At 41.4% G+C, this 20,191-nt stretch overlaps 1 protein-coding gene across 19 annotated transcripts in view; it reads right to left on the reverse strand.

The window, feature by feature from the left end:
* Positions 1-19,796, reverse strand: part of Cdc42bpa (CDC42 binding protein kinase alpha) — a 206,671-nt gene extending 186,875 nt beyond the window's left edge. For 8 of the 19 annotated variants that reach the window (XM_036201799.1, XM_036201801.1, XM_036201800.1 and 5 more), the window contains exon 1: positions 18,456-19,794. In XM_036201799.1, the coding sequence (XP_036057692.1) occupies positions 18,456-18,633 (178 nt within the window). In that variant the 5' untranslated portion in view covers positions 18,634-19,794. Of the gene's footprint in view, positions 1-18,455 lie in introns of all 19 variants that reach the window. The other 11 variants (XM_036201812.1, XM_036201810.1, XM_036201808.1 and 8 more) reach the window with 4 other exon arrangements.
* Between the last annotated feature and the right edge of the window lie 395 nt (positions 19,797-20,191).

The following is a 20,191-nucleotide window of genomic DNA, read 5'->3' on the forward strand; positions in this document are numbered from 1 at the left end:
ATTTTCTCAACTGGGGTTACCTCCTCCCTGAAGACTCTAACTGTATCAAGTTGACAAAAAACTAACAAACACATATACATCAAATTTATTTTACACAAGAACTATTTATTAAATTGATTTTAAGCAGACCTCCTAACCACATCATCTATAGTTATCACTAACAATAGATATTTGTGCTACAGATATATGATCCTAGTATGACATACATTAAAAAGACAAGTAATAATCCAAGGTTCATACTGCCGGCCAAAGAAGCACTATAAGCAAGTTTTATAGGCACTCCAAGGAAGGAGAAATGGACAAAAAGTGGCAAGGCTGTGAAAGGTAACATTTCAACGACTATATACAATTTTTAAATTAAAATTTAATCACAAATATTTTAATGCATTCCATTCTCTCTTCCACATAGTAGCACTAGCCCAGAATCCCTAAATCAAAGGTATATTTGATTGAAGGCACCTCTTATAGGTGGCCAGGAAAAGGCAAAAAGTAATTTCAAACTTTATGTAGCACTAGTAATTTCTAATGAAAATGCTTCAATAAATGATAAACCACAAAGCCCAACTGCAGTGGAGACTGCTTATGATCTAACCAGAATCCATACTCCCCTCCTAATTAAGATTCTAATTTGTGTATGTGCTATACATGTGTGTGCATATTGTACACTTATTTATGCAAGTCTGTGTGTATACATGGAGAGGCCAGGGGTCTACATTAGGTGTATTCCTCAGTCACTCTCCACCATATTTTTTCATTTTTTTCTTTTACTTTTGAGGTTATAATATAATTACACCATCTCTCCCTTCCCTTTCCTTCCTCCAAACCCTCCCATATTTTTTGACAAGGCTTCTCACTGAAACTGGAACTCACCAATTTGGCTGGAGGAACTGGCCAACAACTCTAGGGGTCTATCTGTGTTCTAGTTACTTCCTATTGCTATGATAAAACACTGGCCAAAAACTACATCAAAAAGAAAGGATTTATTTCATCTCACAGCTTATATCCCCAATCACAGGCCATAGTTGAAGGCAGCTAAAGCAGGAACTAAGGCAGAGGCCATGGAGAGATGCTGCTTACTGGTTAGCTATCTCCGAGACCACCTGCCTGGAGGTAGCACTGCTCACAGCGGACTGGGCCTCCCATACCAGCCATTAATCACGTAAATGCCCCACACACTTGCCTGCAGGACAAACTAATTGGAGGCATTTTTTCAATTGAGGTTCCCTCTTCCCAGATGACCCAGTCTGTGCCAAGCTGACAAAAAAGCCTACCTAGCACAACTTGTCCACACCCCACCCCACCTCACCCCTTATTCCTGAGTGCTAGAGTGTGCAAATACACGCATGCCTGGATTTTACTTGGAGACCAGTGTGCGAACTCAAAGTCTCTTATTTGTACAGCAAGCACTGTAATAAACGAACCACCTCTCCATCTCCCTAGAGTCTAAAGTTGTTTAAAAAATCTTATTCTTCCTCCACACAGCCCAGGTACCTCAACAATCCCATGACTACCAGCATAAAGACTGCCTCGCAAACAGAGAGATCTAACTCTGGCTGTCTGAGATCACAAACAGAGATCTAACTCTGGCTGTCTGTCTGAGATCACAAACAGAGATCTAACTCTGGCTGTCTGAGATCAGAGCAGAAGTTTTCTTTCTGGGTAGTGGAGAGGCATTTCTTGCTCCTTCACCACCTAGCTTTGGGGGATACTGCTCCAGTGCCATCCTATAGCCAAGGGGATGGTAAAGAATCCTCCACTGCAGTAGATTCTCAGAACCTGGATATCTGCTGAGCCATTAAACCAAAGACTCATCTTTGTTCTTGATAGGTCAGTGAGAAGCAGATCTTTCCTTACTTCTGAAACCAATCTGCATGGGAGTTTCAGTTACTGACGAGCAAACGCCCTTCCCATCATCTGCGTGACTCCCTTGTCTTCACTGCTCTGCTGGAGTTCATTTACTGGGCGCTCAATTCCACACACAGCGGAGCACTGCATATGTGCCTGTGTAACTTTAGAAGTAGCTATGTAAATGTTCAAAAACATGTAAAAAGGATTTAACCTACATAGCTTTTTCCCAGAATAAACTACCCTCTGAAATTAGATAAGAGCTACTTACAATTGCCATCTATAAGAACAGAGCAACCACTAAAAAAGAAAAAACACTAATCTGCTCAAAAATATACTCATGTTTTGTTTTTTTCTAGACGGGGTTTCTCTGTAGCTCTGGCTGTTCTGGAACTCACTCTGTAGCCCAGGCTGACCTCAAACTCAGAGAGATCCACCTACCTCTGCCTGAGTGCTGGGATTAAAGGCGTGAGCTACTACTGCCCAGCATACTCATGAATTCTAATGCAAATCTATTCACACTGTCCAGTTTTGACAACTTAGTTGCAAAACTTAGAAATAACTCAAAAAAGAAAGAGTTTAAAAATAAGATCAATAAGCACTCAGGAAGCAGAGGCAGGTGGATCTCTGTGAGTTCGAGGCCTGATCTACAGCGTGAGTTCCAGGAAAGGCTCCAAAGCTACACAGAGAAACCCTGTCTCAAAAGCAAAACAAAAAAAAAAAAATTAAAAATACATACTTTTTAATTCTACAACAGCTAAAACTATGCCTTAGTTTTTCACTTTTTATCCATTATTCAGAAAACAGTCATCACCTAGGACTTAAGGCAAGAATCAGGTCCTAACAAACCCCCTTCCAATATAATCATACTATAATTTTGGTTAGATCAATATCCAATGCCTCCATTACTAGTAACCATGTAAATTACTGTTCCTTTTTCCTTCCTATACAATTTTTTTCTGAATAGCTCCTTTTCAATCTGCTCCATCTTCTAAGCAACTTGACATCTTCCCTGACGCTCAGCATTGGTGCCTGCACTGTTTTATGCCTGGTCTCAGCAGTCTTGAGAAAAAGAGAAGGAGCTCTAGACTTCCTGTCTCTGACCAGCTTAGTTGGTCCCTATGTCTCAGGCCTGCACATAACCACGTCAACTTCCAGAGCATTCTAAAGTCACCAACTTCTCCAACTACCCAACCTCCATTCACTCTGCCAATTAAACTGGGCAGGTCCCGGCTCTGACCACAGCTGATCAGAACTCCATGTTCTCAGATCCTCAGTCAGTGACACTCGTGTTCGCAGCCTCACAACTCAAATTGCTTCCTGCTCTTCTCGTTTGGGAACATTTATGACATTAATAAATCTTCATTACAGTTTTAGCAGGGCTGTAGAGAAAATAAAATTCTATTTATATGTTTAATTCATCAATACTACACTCTGAAGTTTATTCTGAATATAGTGCAAATAAGGTTAAACATAGACTTAATGAAAGAAAACACTGATTGACAAATTAGACTATTTGCATCTCATCCTATTCCTTATTCTTTCTCATTACCTCATTCTATTAAGTAATTATTTATAGACTGTCAACTGCTATAAAGGAAATCATAAACCATCATTTAAGAAATCACTTTCTAATCTTTATTTGGCCACTAAAGTTAAGTTTTGAAGAAAAAAATCACTTAAAATCAAACAGGATAAATAAAAGAGGTAACAAGTTCCTGACATGAGTTTCAAGATTTACACAGATGACTTCTAGCCTTGGGTATATCAAGTATGATGGCATTATCAAAGTCCAGATATGTGCCATGCGTTTGCTATGATAGGCAAGGGGTAGGGGTTAAAGAGAGTCTCCTTAAAAATATTTTTAAAAATTAACCAATATGTAAAAACTCATGGACTACCTAGACATTCCTTAATCACTAACAGTTTTCCTTTATAACTAAATAATAGCTGAATGTAGTACAAAAGGGCAGCACAAGAGACTGGGGAGCCGACACAAACTGCCCCATACTTTAGCCATATTAGTTGCCCCATACTCTGCATTTGCTAAAGCTCGGAGGATGTACATCAAAAAGATTGTTATACTATATAAATGGATTCCTCTTAAATATTTTGAGTGAGTGGGGAAAGCTGGACAGGAAAGAGAAATTGAGCTCAAAACCAGCTTAGGCTTTTAGTAAGATTCTATCTCTCAAAAAAAGCATATAATTAAAATTGCATACATATAAATACATGTATATAGTTGAGTGTCGCTGAAGACAGGCATCTATTATAGTGGTCCCACATGACTATCATCTGGTGACATCTCTGCATGGAGTGCAAACACACTCCAGGATGTTCTTACCACAAAACCACGAAGCTCAAATGGCTGAAAGACATTTAAGGAATTGCTCAACATCCCTAATAATCAGGGAAATGCAAATCAAAATGACTCTGAGATACCACCTTACACCTGTCAGAATGGCTAAGATCAAAAACACAGAAGACAGCTTATGCTGGAGAGGATGTGGAGCAAGGGGAACTCTCCTCCACTGCTGGTGGGAATGCAAGCTTGTACAGCCACTTTGGAAATCCATATGGCGCTTCCTTAGAAAATTGGGAATCCATCTCCCCCAAGACCCAGCTGCAGCACTCTTGGGCATATACCCAAGGAATGCTCAATCATACCACAAGGGCATTTGCTCAGCTGTGTTCAGATCAGCATTGTTTGTAATAGCCAGAACCTGGAAACAACCTAGATGCCCTACAACTGAAGAATGGATAAAGAAAATGTGGTACATATACACAATGGAGTACTACTCAGCAGAGAAAAACAATGACATCATGAGGTTTGCAGGCAAATGGATGGATCTAGAAAAAAATCATCCTGAGTGAAATAACCCAGACTCAGAAGGACAAACATGGTATGTACTCACTCATAGGAGGATACTAGATGTAAAACAAAGATGACTAGACTGCTACACAACTCCAGGGAGACTACCTAGAAAACGGGACCCTAGGAAAGACACAGGGATCACCCAATGACAGAGAAATGGATGAGATCTACATGAACAACCTGGATGACAGTGGGAGTAATGAAGGGCAAGGTTTGAGGGAAAGAGAGCTTAGGGGAGCAGGAGATCCCAGCTGGATCAAGAACAGAAAGGTAGAATGAGGAATAACAGACCATGATAAATGATGACCACATGAGAACAGAAAGAGGCAGAAAGTGCTAGAGAGATCCCCAGAAATCCACAATGATATATCCTCTGTAGTCTGCTGGCAATGGTCGAGAGAAAGCCTGATCTGACCTAGTCTGGTGATGGGATGGCCAAACACCCTAACTGCTGTGCGGAACTCTCATCCAATAAATGATGGAAGTGGATGCAGAGATCCTCAGCCAGGCCCCAGGTGGAGCTCCAGGAGTCCAATTGTCGAGAAAGAGGAGGGACTGTAAGAGCATGAATTGTTGAGACCAAGATTGGAAAAGCACAGGGACAAATAGTCAAATGAATGGAAACACATGAATTATGAACCAAAAGCTGTGGAGCCCCCAGCTGGATCAGGCCCTCTGGATAAGTGAGACAACTGAATAGCTTGAACTGTTTGGGAGGCATCCAGGCTGTGGGACTGGGACCTGTCCTTAGTGCATAAGCTGGTTGTTTGGAACCTTGGGCTTACACAGGGACACTTTGCTCAGCCTGGAAGGAGGGGACTGGACCTGTCTGTACTGAATCCACCAGGTTGAATTGAATCCCCAGGGGAGTATTGGCCCTGAAGGAGATGGGAATAGAGGGGAGGAGGGGGGAAGGTGGAGGTGGGAGTGGGAGGGGGGAAGGCAGGGGAACCCATGGCTGATGTGTAAAATTAAAATGCGAATAAATAAAAAAAGGAGAAAAAAAAAACCTTCTTCAGACCATGTTCCTATTCCAAAGAGGCGTGTACTGAGTAAATAGCCATCCCCTCTCCCTAAACAATACACACCTGCTGCCAGTAGGCATGGAAGAACAAAGCAGAGGAAAAAGAAGTCATAAGGGACCACAGTAGATGCTGACAGCTGAACTCATGCACAGGACACCCACAAAGGGGCTACCAGCACTGGGAACATCAGAGCCCATGGAACACAAAGAATACCCAAGGGTGAAGGAAAGTCTGGCATGAAAAGAGAAGCTTGGTGTGGTGGTCGGACAGAACAAGGCACGGAGTGTGGCTTTAAGGATGAGGACAGCAGCAATCAAGCAGAGTGAACAGACTGTGTGGATGAGGGAGAGAATGGAGTACTGATGAGTAATCAAACACTCACAGACATGTCTCGTAAGTAAACTAATGGGGCTGAAGAGCTGGCTCAGCACCTAAAGCACCCACCGCTCCAGTAGAGGACCTGAGGTCAGTTTCCAGCACCTAAACCAAGCACCTCCAACTGCCTTTAACTCTAGCTCCTGGGGGATCGGACACCTCTAACCTCCTAGAGAGTTTCTTGCACTCATCTATATTCATATTCTCTCTCTCTCTCATAGATTAGATAGATGATAGATAGATAGATGATAGATAGATATAGATATATATGATATATCATATATATGGCTGCTGGAAAGGAGATTTACATAGAAAAACAAGACAAAAGAACTAGAATGACCCCTGCAGTGTTGTTGGGCTGCAATTAGGCATCTTGGTGCAAATTCATGATCTTTCCTCTATAACAAGGACAGAAACAAGCATCAAGCAAAGTAAATGCAGATTGGAAACACAGCTATAGGTATGTCCATGAAATGGGTAGATGACGAGGAGGAGACAGTGCAACAGGTCTGGATGGACCAATGAAAGACAGCACTGCCCACTAGAAGAGCAGCAATGAGACTCAGGAGACCTTATCCTGTCTTCTACAGAGTAGCTTCCTCTACTCAAAGGTGCTAAGAGACCTTAAAAACTTGCTGATTCCAAGGCAGGGTCAAGGAAGGAACAGGACAAGCCTAAGGCATCTTGTCTATACAAGAAGGCAAGAAAGTGCATGGTGACATGTCAGAGGGCACGCAAGCCAATTTGAGGGGCTTCTACTGACTAAATCTGGGTCAAGCTAAGCCTCAATAAGGAAACTGCGGGCAACTTTCAGAATAACATTGAAACAACTGAGTATGGTATATACAACTCATGTACAGCCTTGACTACTTCTCTAATCACATTTTCACCTCAATTTTTTTATATGAAACACTCTCAAACGTAGAAAAACTGCAGGTACAGAATAATGTGTTCTTTCCTGAAGCACATAAGGGTAATTCCTCTACTAATGTGTAGGGAAGGGTTCTAATCTATGACTAACACAGACAACCATAAGCTACATTAGATCTAAGTACAATTTAATGAAGCAAAGATAGACACATAATTTAATATTTAATAGACACCTCTCCAATAGTTATGATAAAAAAGAAGTAGCTTGCTTTGTCATGATTTGGTTTGGTTTTGGTCTGGTTTTGTTAAGACAGAGTCTTACTATGTCGCTCTTGCCATAGTAAGACTGGCCAGCCTCAAACTCACTTAGAGCCCAGCAGATCTTTCAGTCACGATCCTCCTGCCTCGGCCTCTTTAGTGCTAGGACTACAGGCATGGGCCACCATGCCCACCTGAAGAATAACTACAGTGGAGAAACCCCACCAGTGCCGGAGTAACAAGGAATAAGGCATAGTGAGGTCTGGGCCTCATTTGATGGGATGCAACCAGAACAGTGCATCATTTCTGTGATACCAACCAAGTTTTGTCTAAATCTAACCATGAAGAAAATCCAAATAGAGGCTTACTGCAAATGGCCTTCGGTCTTCAAAAGAGCCAAAGTTCAGAAAGTCAAGGCAAACCTAAAGACCTATCTCAACCAATACTGCAAAATATAATATTCACATCTGACACAGGATTCCAGACTGAACCCTTCAGCTGTAACAAAATTATTAGAGCAACTGATAAAACTAAAACCAAGTTTCTAAAGATCAGATGACAATATCTCATCAATGTTAATTTCTTGATTTTAACAGTTGTATTATAGTTATATAAAAGTGTAGATATACATACAAACACATTGGAAAGGAATTGACATTAGTAGACAAATTATTTTCATGATTCAGAATTTAAAAGTATACTATACTTGTAATTTTTCTGTACAATTGTGGTTATTTCAATTTTTTTTTTGTTTGTTTTGTTTTGTTTTGTTTTTGTTTTTTTGAGACAGGGTTTCTTTGTGTAGTTTTGGTGCCTGTCCTGGAACTCACTCTGTAGACCAGGCTGGCCTCGAACTCAGAGATCACCTGTCTCTGCCTCCCGAGTGCTGAGATTAATGGTATGTGCCACCGCCACCCAGATGGTTATTTCAATTTTTAAAAAATATTTTTAAAGTTAGATATATAAGGTCGTAGATAAGAAGTATATAAAAGTTGTGACTAGGTAGGTGTACATACCTGCAAATCTAGCACTCAAGAGACAGAAGGTGAACAAATCAAGGCCAACCTGAGATACAGAAAAAAGGAAGGAAAGAAGGGAAGAAGAAAGAAAGAAAAGAAAAGAGAGAGTATATATCATGCTAAGTAGTTTAAATGAAACAATCCTGAAAAGCTGTCCATAGTCACTACAGATATTAAGCATTATGTTAACAAGATTTTAAAAATCACATATAAATCTGTGCGTTTTATCAAATTCTGGGATGTATATGAACATCATATTTTCAAGGTAGAGACACATAATGTGTTAAAGCTACTTGGTACTTGATGAGAAAACAAAGTGAAAATGCTAAGACCCAAGAATATACAAATCCATATTTACAAGTTTAACACAAATAAATAGAGCCAGGTGCATAGAAACAGAATAAACCCAGCCTTAACTTAGGAGATGCTGCACTCAATCCATACTACCTCACAGTAACAAAGGCAAAAGAAACAGTATGATGATCACATCAATCATAATCTCAAGTGACTAACACAGTGACAGACTTCTGGAAGAAGCTGTTAGCATCTTTCAGAAATGGTGACACATTACAAAGACATGCAGTTTTTTTTAAAGTTAAAAGAAGAAATTACGCTAATCTTGCAAATACTGTGGATCTAACCATAAACACTAAGAAAATGTAAGTATACAGTATAGAAAGCTTTCTGGTACCACATTAACAGGTCAGATTCACCATATACCTGCGCTCTTAGTCTGCTTTTAAATGTGTCTTTATGGTAATTTTGGGCCAGGACAAAACCACAGGGAGTTTATGATACAATTTCAAAATGAGGCTTTAGTCACACCAAGCAAGAAGTTTTTCCTAAGTAGTGTTCACTGCTTTTCACCATATATGGGTTAACTTGGGGTATCAGCTACCCCTAGTAAATGCTGACACTTAAGGACAAGATTCTTGCTGTAACTTTTACAAAGTTCTCATAAAATCATTTAGCTTTGTTCTACTTCAGTTTCTCTGTACCAGTGAACAGAAAATGATCATGCTTTACTGAAAAAAAGAAAAACAAAACAAAACAAAACCACTAGGTCAGAAGAAGGATCTCTGCAAACCAGAAGTTGCATCTCTGTAAACCAGAAGCTACATGCATGAACTCTCCAACACAGGTGAGATCTTCCTGTCCAGGGCTGAATCCCACCCCAACTTAAACTCAGCTACTCTGGTTTCTAAATGACATAACTGAGTCAAAGCCCACCTGTGTTTGTGTTTTGAGTATACTGTGACAATATACATATATATTTTAATGTGCTTTCACATAACCTGCTTAAAGATTCTGGACATTGCCTGTAGTTTTCTAATGTGGCCACAATGTCCCAAGTTCAGCCAGTGTTCCTCCCATAGCTCCACAGCTCAAATGATCTGGGCCAACTTTGCACAACAAAGTTAAGGTTTCTGTTCAGAACTTTTTGAAACTTTTCCTACGATAATGTGCTTTGTAAAAAGGCATGTATCAAAGCACTATTCCCCAGCCTTACACATCCAATTAACCCATAATTTGTGGAATAAATATTCAGTATGTCTCTTGAAATACAGTTTAGGAAATACTTGTGGAAAATGTTCATTTTCTTCATACTTACTGAAAGACCACATGAATCTGTGGCAACTGCATAATTTTAGTCCATAAAAGGTACTATGTGAACAACAGACCAATAAAAATTTTAATCTTCTGAGTTGAGGTTTAGAACTCTACCACTAATTTGCAGATTGAAGCCATATAAATACAAAAATAAAGTGTAACTAGTCACTGCATAATAGCTGCTACTGGGGGTGGGAAGACTATACATCAACTTAATATTTACCCCCCCAAATTTCTTAGCTAAAAAGAACAAAACATCTAATGCAAGATATCCTAAAAAGAATATCTAAGACAGTCTGCATAGCCATGCAAAGAAAAACACCGTCAGTAAAAACAATTTTGGAGGATCTGAAGCCTTCCTCTGGCCTGTGGGCACCAGACATGTACATGGTGCACAGACATGCATACAGGCAAACTACCCATACATATACAAGGAAATAAAATTGAAAATAACAATGATAATTTTTTTTCCAGAGCTGAGGACTAAACCCAGGGCCTTGCACTTGCCAGGCAAGTGCTCTACCACTGAGCTAAATCCCCAACCCCAATAATTTATTAAGATACCATCAAGAAGATGAAAATCTTGTTGACAATAAAGTGAATTTATTTATATCCTTTAATTAGTATAACTATACACTTAACTTGAACTTAATTCCCAAAGTGACATTTTAGTTGTACCTTTATTTTAAGACTAAACAGATTAGAAATTTAAAAATCAAAATGGAAGCTGGAGATATAACTCAATAGGTAGATTGCTTGCCTAGCATACACAGGCCCTGGGCCCAACCCCCAGCACCATATAAACCAGACATGGCAGTGCACACCTCTAGTCCTAGCACTTAGGAAGCGGAAGCAAGGGAAGTCATGTTAAGTTCAAGGACTCCATGAGACCCTGTACCAAAAAAGGAAAAAAAAAATCAAAGTGGGGCTTAAATCAACAAAATAAACTCTAAATCATGAGAAAAACTTCCTAACTGGCTTTTATCTTTTGGTAAATATTGTAATGTCCATTTCTTTAGAACTGATAATACAGATTCAAGAGACTAAGCAACTTGCCAGATCACCTAGCCACTAATTAAAAGATTCAATCTAAATCCAAAGCGCGGCACCTGTTTTTAAACAATCAAGTTAAATTGTCCTCCAGTATTATTATTTGCCATGCTAAAACTCAGAACAAAATTTTATGATAATCACAAGGTTCTAACTGTTCACACGCTGCCAAAATAACACCAGTTATACAAGGGTTTCCCCTTAATAAAAAGGAGAGGTTGTCTGGTTTCTTTACAATACATATGAACAAATAGATGCTGACACATGCAACACATACACCATTATCCATTATAATAAAAGTTCTCACACAACTGAGACGACAGAGACGGGCTGCTCAGCTAAAACACTGCCACCCTAGGGAGAAACAAAACCCAACGGATTATGAAACTGCAAGCTCAAGGCACTTTATTCCTAAACATCAGAATGAACAGAATCTTTTCAGAGACAAAATAGTTTTGTAACATGTTAAAATTATAGCAACTGAAGCTATAAAAATGAAGTGAGAAATTCTGTGGGTTTTTTTTTATTTGGTTTTTCAAGACAGGGTTTCTCTGTGTAGCTTTGGAGCCTGTCCTGGACTAGCTCTGTAGACCAGGCTGGCCTTGAACTGACAGAGATCCACCTGCTTCTGCCTCCCAAGTGCTGGGATTAAAGGTGTGCGCCACCACCGCCCGGCTTTGATGTATTTAATGTAGGGAGGAAGTCCAAATCAGAACAAGAACGTCATAGAAACATCTGTCATCCCAGGAGTTGAGAGCACAGGTGCACCAGTACACTGTCCAATTCTACTTCGAAAACAGTGTGTTTCTTAGATGTAACTCAACAGCATCACTACTACTCCATCATGATTAAGTTTATCTTTCAGGTCACAAGGCTTTCACACACACAAAAAAAAAAAAAATAAGCCTGCAGGCACTAAGTAAAATATAGCTTTCTCAAGGCTAGGTTCTCTTTCCAAGCTACAAATTTCTCAAAATTTCTAATGCCAATAAGGAGTTACAAAGGAACAACTGTTCCCTGAGAATACATGTTAGAATACCTATTGCCATTTACCCTACAGATATTCTTCAAAATGATGATTCTATAATCGGATAAACTTCGTAAATTCAAAGATAACCTGCAATATTTTACTTAAATTATGTCTGAGGTAATTTTCCAAATTTACAAGCTTCTGTGTACATTTACACACACACAGAGAGAGAAAGAGAGAGAGAGAGAGAGAGAGAGAGCGCGAGCGCGCTTAGTAACAGCCCATGGATTTATAAAACACACTTTGAAACTAGAGAAGAACACTAGATGAAGAAAAGACGCTCTGATTCCAAAGTAGAAGCAAATGGTTCACAGAGGAAAATCCCGAAGACAAACAGTGGTGTTGAGAACGAGGAGCCAGATCCATGTGCTTCCTGTTCTGACGAAAGCCAATGCAGCTGGCCAACGGAGGCTAGCCATTCTCACCTACCGCCTGATAAGAGAGAAAACTGTTCAGCCAAGTGTGAGAGGCCAGGGAGAAAGAAGAGCGGCACCCAGGAGGAAGAGGAGAAGATCTCTCCATCTGGAGGGGAGTTTTCTATGCAGTGACAACCAAGGACATTCTTGAGTTTGCAGTAGCTTATACTTAAGAGCACAGGTCATTCATAACAAATCATTTTAGAAAGAACTTCTTGACTTAGGCAGACTCTGCGAAAACAGCTGAGCAATCATGGTCTTCAATCCTTAAAGACAAGACATTTACACTGACAGTCTAGGAGTGATAAAAATGAGAAAACACAAGCAAACTCTCACGAGTTCACCTGGAACTGGAGGAAACAGCCAGGGCACTGCCATCCTTTATCCCTCAAGTTCAGAAAGCCAATACACCCCTGACAATCAATGCAAGTTAATCACGGCCACAAAAGAAAAAGGAAAAGGCAGTGACCATCCTCCAAATACAAAGGACTGAGGTTAACCCTTATAGCCAGTATATTCTTCTCATTAAAAATACCCAACCATTCAGTCAGACTGCAGTGGAAAAGCAGGAATACAATGGGGTCACTCTCCCTCACTGTCCCTCAGGCCAGTCACTCTCATCCTCTCCCTAGCCCAAGTGCCCCTCCCCTCCCCCATCTTGTCCCTATGCACATCCCCTTTCATCAAATTATCTATTTGTTGTCCTGAATCTATTACATGTACTTTCTGAAAATACAAACCATTACTAGCTAACATATATATCTTCATCATGCAACATTCCAAACTCCTTTGATCTCAATCTATAAGATATAAGAGTTAAGAAATACAAAAAAAAAAGCACAAATGCTTTGCATAACAGTATTTCCTTTCTCTGAGTATGATGAACTTGACTGTTTTCTCTTCTAGCCTAACTTTTCAATGTGGGTTAGACTTTATATATTGGTTTTTGAAACTATCACAACCAACAGCATGAAAAAGAACAAGATTTACACATAATTTCCTGGCATAAGTCTACCAAACAAGAAAAGATCTGAGCAGCACAATAAAATTGTGTCAAGTTCAGCTCTTATACGTTGGAACAGACTAGGCTTACTATGGAATAGTAATCAAGTCCTAAGATTTCTGGAACAGTTCATCAAATTTCCAATATATTACAGTATTTCTTTTCACACTTCTACAGTAAGATATACCTTAAGTTTCCATATGAAGTACTTTTAAAACTCTTTTTTTTCTTTTTTCATTTTTGGAGACCGGGTTTCTCAGCGTAGTCCTGGCTGTCCTGAAACTCACTCTGTAGACCAGGCTGGCCTTGAACTCACAGAGATCTGCCTGCCTCTGCCGCCCCCCCCCCCAAGTGCTGGGATTAAAGGTGTGTGCCACCACTACCTGGCTCTAAAATTCTTAAAATATTAATCTTGACATACCATTCTCACTTACAAAGCAATTATTATTTTAACCAAGTTTATTAACCAAGTAATCAATACTGTAAGCTGTTGCAGTGGCCAATATTATTTGGCAGCTACCTGAAGAAGAAGGGGGCAGGAAGAAGGGAGAGAAAGAAGGAAGGGGAAGAGATGGTGCAACATCACCTACCAGTTACTGTGTTCCTAGGCTGTCCCTCAGCTTCTGCACTGTCTCAGATAGACACAGCCATTCTTAAAACAGAGTATTACATGCCCAGTGTAGAGGAAGCGAGTGCCCCGCCTACCTTTTCATCACATTTACAGTGATCCCAAATGAAGACTTATTTTAAAATGATTTTAATCATCTGTATTCAATGACTATCTTAATTCTGTGTGATAATTCCACTCGGGAAAAGTGAACATCTGGAATGGCAGACAGGAAGAACAAATAAAGTATTCTAGAAATCATTCAGTTCCTTCCAATCAAGCCAGCACCATTACAACTCACATTTAAAAAAAAAGAGAGAGAGAATATACTTTAAAACAACTCTACCAAAAGGAAATGTTTATGCCACAATACCTTTTGATGTGTCCCAGTAATAAGTCTAATAATCAGACTACTGTCTAGGTGTAACATAAAATCTGAATAAGCTATAAAAACAGTTATTTAATGAAAACTTACATGAAATGTTATAAAATCAGGATCAGAAGGCACTGAATAGTAATCCACATACAGAGAACCCTGCCAGTTCCTTTTGTACTGGGCAATATTATCTTACATCTACTTTTGAAATAAATGAGTAAATCCTTAATATTCAAATTCCCCATTTCAAAGCAGAGGGAAACCAATGTAATGAATAGTGACTGTATCAGTCATCACTAACGAGATACTTTATAATGTCACAACTACTTTACTGCTATACCTCCACTAAAACCTAAGAGTTCTACTACCGACATCAAAACTATTATTATAGAAACAAACATAGAAACCCTAATCTTTCCGACAACTTAAAAAAATCAAAGAAAGTCTTTCAAATCTTTCTGAGTGTAAGTAGAAAACTTTCGAACAACTTAAAAGTCAAAAGAAAGAACGTTTTCAAATATTACAGGCTGTATATGGGAAATAATAAACTTTACTAAACTCAGAAGTGACCTATGGTCTTAAGGTGCTTTTATCCCTTGGGCTAGCACTCACCAACTTAGCTCCTTCTTCCTCCCTCCCTGTGATCTACTTTCCTCCCTCAGGTCATCAGACCCAAACCAAGGAATGCTAGAAAAGAAACACAGCATACCTGACTTGGAATAGTCAGTTTTCTCACTGAGGTACTGGTAATGACAAAATATTAACTATACCACTACAGAAATGAAATGGACCATAACAAGGAATCAAATGAAATTGATGGAAGCGATACACACAGGATCTTGACTACATATTTAAAAGTAACCAATCACTCCCTTATAAAAATATGGAGTGCCTACATGGTACTTCAATTATTGCAAATACCCAACACAAATATTTAGTATGTAAGATGGGATATTTAACTATACTATTTATTTCAATTACTGGGTCTTTTACAGACTTAAAGACAATACTTTTTGAATTATTAAAATCAAACCAAAGACAATATCCTGAAGCAAATCTAAATTGCCAAATTTAACCTTAATAATATTCCTGTAAATTTTCATCCCCAAAAGTTAATTCAATAAAAAATTAAGTTGAAGTCAATTCACAATCTGAAAACCTAATCTAGATAATCTATTCTTATACCTTTTTTGCAATGAGAATGAAATAGAACATTTCCGAAATGTAGTGATAACTGAAGATGGAATGATGCACTGAAATACTTTAACGAAAAGAAACAATTATTCTCCATCTAAAATCCCCAATAGCTTAAGGACAGTAAACGAAACCATTTATGATACATCTCTTGCAGCATCTTTAATTCTTATGGAGGGAAGAACATGCCAGAGGCTTAAGAGCCTAAAATATACAAAATAACTCCTTAAAAATTCTATTCTCATTGGGTAGTAGTGGCGCATGCCTTTAATCCCAGCACTCGGGAGGCAGAGGCAGGCGGATCTCTGTGAGTTCAAGGCCAGCCTGGTCTACAGAAACGAGAGCCAGGAAAGGTGCAAAGCTACATAGAGAAACCCTGTTTCAAAAAAACAAAAATCTATTCTTTCTTCCCCAAAGAAGAGCACACCAACTGGTTATCCAAAACTGAAGATTCAGCCCTGAAAACACACATATAAGCAACATTGTGCAGACTAAGCATGTTGTATTTATGAATTTAGGAATGCATGAATTTGAAAGAGAACCGGGAGTACCAAGGAAGGGTTCAGAGGAAGGAAAAGAAAGGAGGACATGATGTAATTTTAAAAACATAAAAGAAAGAATTTTTTAAAAATTTTAAACTACTCTCTTCAAGAGATGGTCAGTAGCGCCAGAGGACCTGAATTTGATTCCCAGCACTCACATCAGGCAGCTCACAACCACCAGCATCCAGATTCAGGACATCAGATGTCTGGGGACCCCTTGAGAGCTTGCACTTACAGCACATACCTACACACAGGCCTGCACACATACACATAATTTAAAATAATAAAGGTAACCCTTTCTTAAACTCCAGTAACAGTTTATGAGACTTCAGGGTTTCACGATACTATATACCAGACAACTAAAAAGATAAGACATGAAGTTATTAATAAGAATACAGTGAATGTGGACTGGGGCTGGGACTCACATGGTAGAGTACTTGCCTAGCATGTATAAAGCCCTTGGTTCAAACCCCGGCACTATATAGCCCGCACATGGTAGTGCATACCAGTAATGGTACACAGCAATCTCAAGACCATTCTAAACTTCACATTAAGATCCTCTCTCAAAAAAATGAAATATAGTGAATGCAGTCAGACACTTGATTTTTTTTTAATTTTGGTACAATATGCACGTATGTTTACAAAGTGTTTTCATATACATAGGAAAACAACATCCAAGAAAAGATACTTACTAGAATATACATAGGTTACTTTTAAAAATATGGCAAAATATTCCACAGCATAAAACTGCTATATAACAGGAAACAAGGAAGTACAGCTTTCTCTTATACACTATTTAAATTATACTTGCCACTAGGACATTCAGAGAGTTCTCCTACTGTTTTCCAAATGAAAAGGATATTAAATAACAATCATAATCATAGATTAGAGTGTAACTATGGGGCCATAATTTAAGGACTCCAATTCCAACTCTACCAGTACTGAAACCTTTTAAGTCTTCAAAAAAGAAACACCACAGAATTCCTAAGTTTATGAAACACTGGGTGTAGAATTCCATATGCTTCCTAAAGTATTGGACCCTACACATCCAAGGCAGGTGTGCGCACACAAGGCCAGCACCGACAGAAGAGCCCCTACTCTCAGGAGAGAAGTTGCCTGAAAAGTGGCTTGAGATTTCTTACATTCGCAGCATGACGCTGGCAAGCTGTTGTGTAAAATTATTCCATCCACATTTACACATTTCTTTTAACCTTCTAACATCATGCTGCTAACAATCAATCTTCAAATCCTGGCAAACTGGAGAATTAAAATTGCTTTGTGTGGGCATTCTTAAATCGGAGGCTGAACTGAGAGACAAATTTTGAATTAATTTGAAAACCAAAACAACAACGGGTACTTCATTTTTACTTCAGAAAATTAAGCTTTACTTGGGAACAAAGATCTTCAATACAAAAATGACTTAGCTAACTAAAAGTATTTCAACAGCACCAAATTCTAGATGGCCAAAACCCTGCCTGAGCTGCCGTACCACTCACGACCAGGCTGGGCATGGATGGTAACTACTAGATGTCAGACTTCCCTGGTCAAGTGAGTGACATCAGAGGCTCAGGCACTTCAGCCCAGCGGAGCCTTGGGGCTTGAAGGTCACATGCAGCCTTTGCTGGCATCACTGATCTAGTCCACCACTACGGACGGGGTCATCTGGGTCACATCTGCTCTTCGAAGACTGGAAGCCCAAATTCTCTCCAGTATAGATGCAAGTTCAATTTAGAGTGAAATGTAACACAGGGGGAGCTGCCTCCAAATAGTCTCCAACTCTGTCTGTGCGTGTACACACACACACACACACACACACACACACACACACTTTCTATTATTTCACCTCAGGAACCTAGCTAGTAATTTTTGGAAAGTCCGTGTTCAGTAGTTTCCCGTGCTTGTGCTATGCAGGGGTGAAATTAAACCCATTGATCGCCACCTCCAAGGTCCTGCTGTCCTAAAACAGACGCCAACATCTCCTCCTGTCGCCAGTGATTTCCAACGCCTGGGAAGGGATGTTTCAACCAACAAGTACCTTCCCCGTACCCCACCGCCCCAAGGGCTGTTCCAGGGCCAAGCCTGAAACAGCTGTGCTCTCCAGAATGCACGTTGGCTCGCTCCAGCACTTATTTCAAAGCTTGTATAGCTGCTGGAAAACGCAGTGGGTCCACAAACAGCGAGGCCACACAGCAAGGCAACAAGGAAGCAGCGCCGCTTTACCCCTGGCAAACAGTTACCAAAAACTAGGGGAGAAAAGTCTTGACTAACTGGCATGTGTTCTTTTTTTCATTATAGTTAATAATGCGCATGGCCAGCTACACATTAAGAGTTAAAAAAAAAAAAAAAAAAAAGAACTTACCCCATTCTAGATATTCAAGAATGTTCTTCTCTCTTCTCAGTGGGGAATTATTGCATTCATCATAAAGACAGATGAGTATGTCCAGTAAAGTCTCCACACTGAAGCACTGCCCATTGGTCTGAGCCGGCCCATCTAAAATAAACTGCTCCAACTGCCTCAGACGCACTTCCCCGGACATGTTTGCTTCGATCTCTGCTGGTTTTCTTTTAACTGCCCTTACGATGTCTACAGTGACTATCAGAACCTAAAATTTTAAAGGTGTGGTTTTAAAAAAAATAAACCACTTGTTATTTCAACAACTGTCATGCAATGCCGGTGCTGAATTAAACATCCAACACACCAGTCACCTCACTTAACGGAAGCGTCTTCAATTTCACTCATAAACATATATATCTTCAGGGTAAGTTTCCATAAAATATAGATTTGATATTTTTAAGAGAATAATACAATTAACCTGTATACTTAAATAAAATAATAATTAAAAGTACAACGAACTAAAGAGTCAACACTTCTTTCAAAAACAAAAAACAAAACAAAAAAAACCCAAAAAACTCCTTCATTCAAAATTCAATTCGTGCAACATAATCCTGAAACGAATCCGGTTGCATCATTAATGAATAAAGTCCGCTTGGCATCAGCAATTCACTTCCCGGGAAGAAGAAAAATTGGAAAAGGAGGAGTGGGGGGGGGGGATGTATGGAGGGGGAGGGAAAGCCAAAAATTCTGCTGCAAATGCTCCCAGCCTCCACTCGGCTAGCGCCTGGGCGAGTCCTCCGCGGGGAAGGGAGGGCAGCTCCCGAAGCGGCTCTCCCGGCTCGGAGCACGCCGAGCCTCGGCGGCCGAGCTCTTTCTTCCCAGCTAGGGCTTTGCAGCGAGTCCTGCTTCCAGCGGACTGCGGCGAGGACGCGTCATCTTCCTCCGGGCTTCTCCCGGGGCCTGGCCGGCCGGCGGCGCGGCCGGGGATGAGGCGGGCTGCGGGCGGCTCTGGCGCCGGGCTCCGGGGGCGGCGGCTACTCGGTCGCGCGAGCCCGCTCCATGCCGGAGGCCGCCGTGGGGCCGCGCCGTGCCGCCGGGCGCAGCGCCCGGGCTCCCGCTCGCGGCCGCCGCCGCCGCCGCCCCTCGGCGTGGGGTTTGCGCTGACGAATTCAAAGGACGCGGGCGACAGCCGCGACGGCGGCGGTCCGGGCGGCGGCTCCTGTCCCTTCTTCCCAGCCCGGGGCTGAGGGCATCTTTGCTGACCGACGCAGGCGGCGGAGGCGCGGGAGGAGGGGGCGCTGCCGCCGCGGAGGAGACCGGAGGCTGCCGCAGCCCGGTTCCCAACCACTCCCTTCCTCCTCTGCCAGCCTCCCTCCCCCGCCCGCCCGCCTGCTCGCTCGCAGGCCCGCGCCGCTCGCGCCCGCGCCCTGGGCTCCGCGAGGCCGCTCCCGGCGCCGCGGCGCGCAGGCGGAGGCTCGCCGACTGTCCGGATCCAAAATGGCGGCGCACCCCGCCCCCCCCCGCCCCCCCGACCCCGCGCCGAGCCGAGCCGAGCCGAGCCGAGCCGAGCGGCGTGCTGCGGCCCAGCCGAACCCGGGCCCCGCGGGAGGGGGAGCGCCTCGGCCGGCTCGTGGCGCTGCGGCTGCGGCTGCGGCTGCGGCAGCGAAGGGAGCCGGGGGTCCCGGGGGTCTCGGGGGTCCCGGAGGAGTCGGGTGTGGAACGGGAGGGCCCGGCCAGGCACGGGCTGGGAACTGCGCCGC

The sequence above is a fragment of the Onychomys torridus genome, chromosome 11 (assembly GCF_903995425.1).
Source record: "Onychomys torridus chromosome 11, mOncTor1.1, whole genome shotgun sequence".
Classification (NCBI taxonomy): Eukaryota; Metazoa; Chordata; class Mammalia; order Rodentia; family Cricetidae; genus Onychomys; species Onychomys torridus.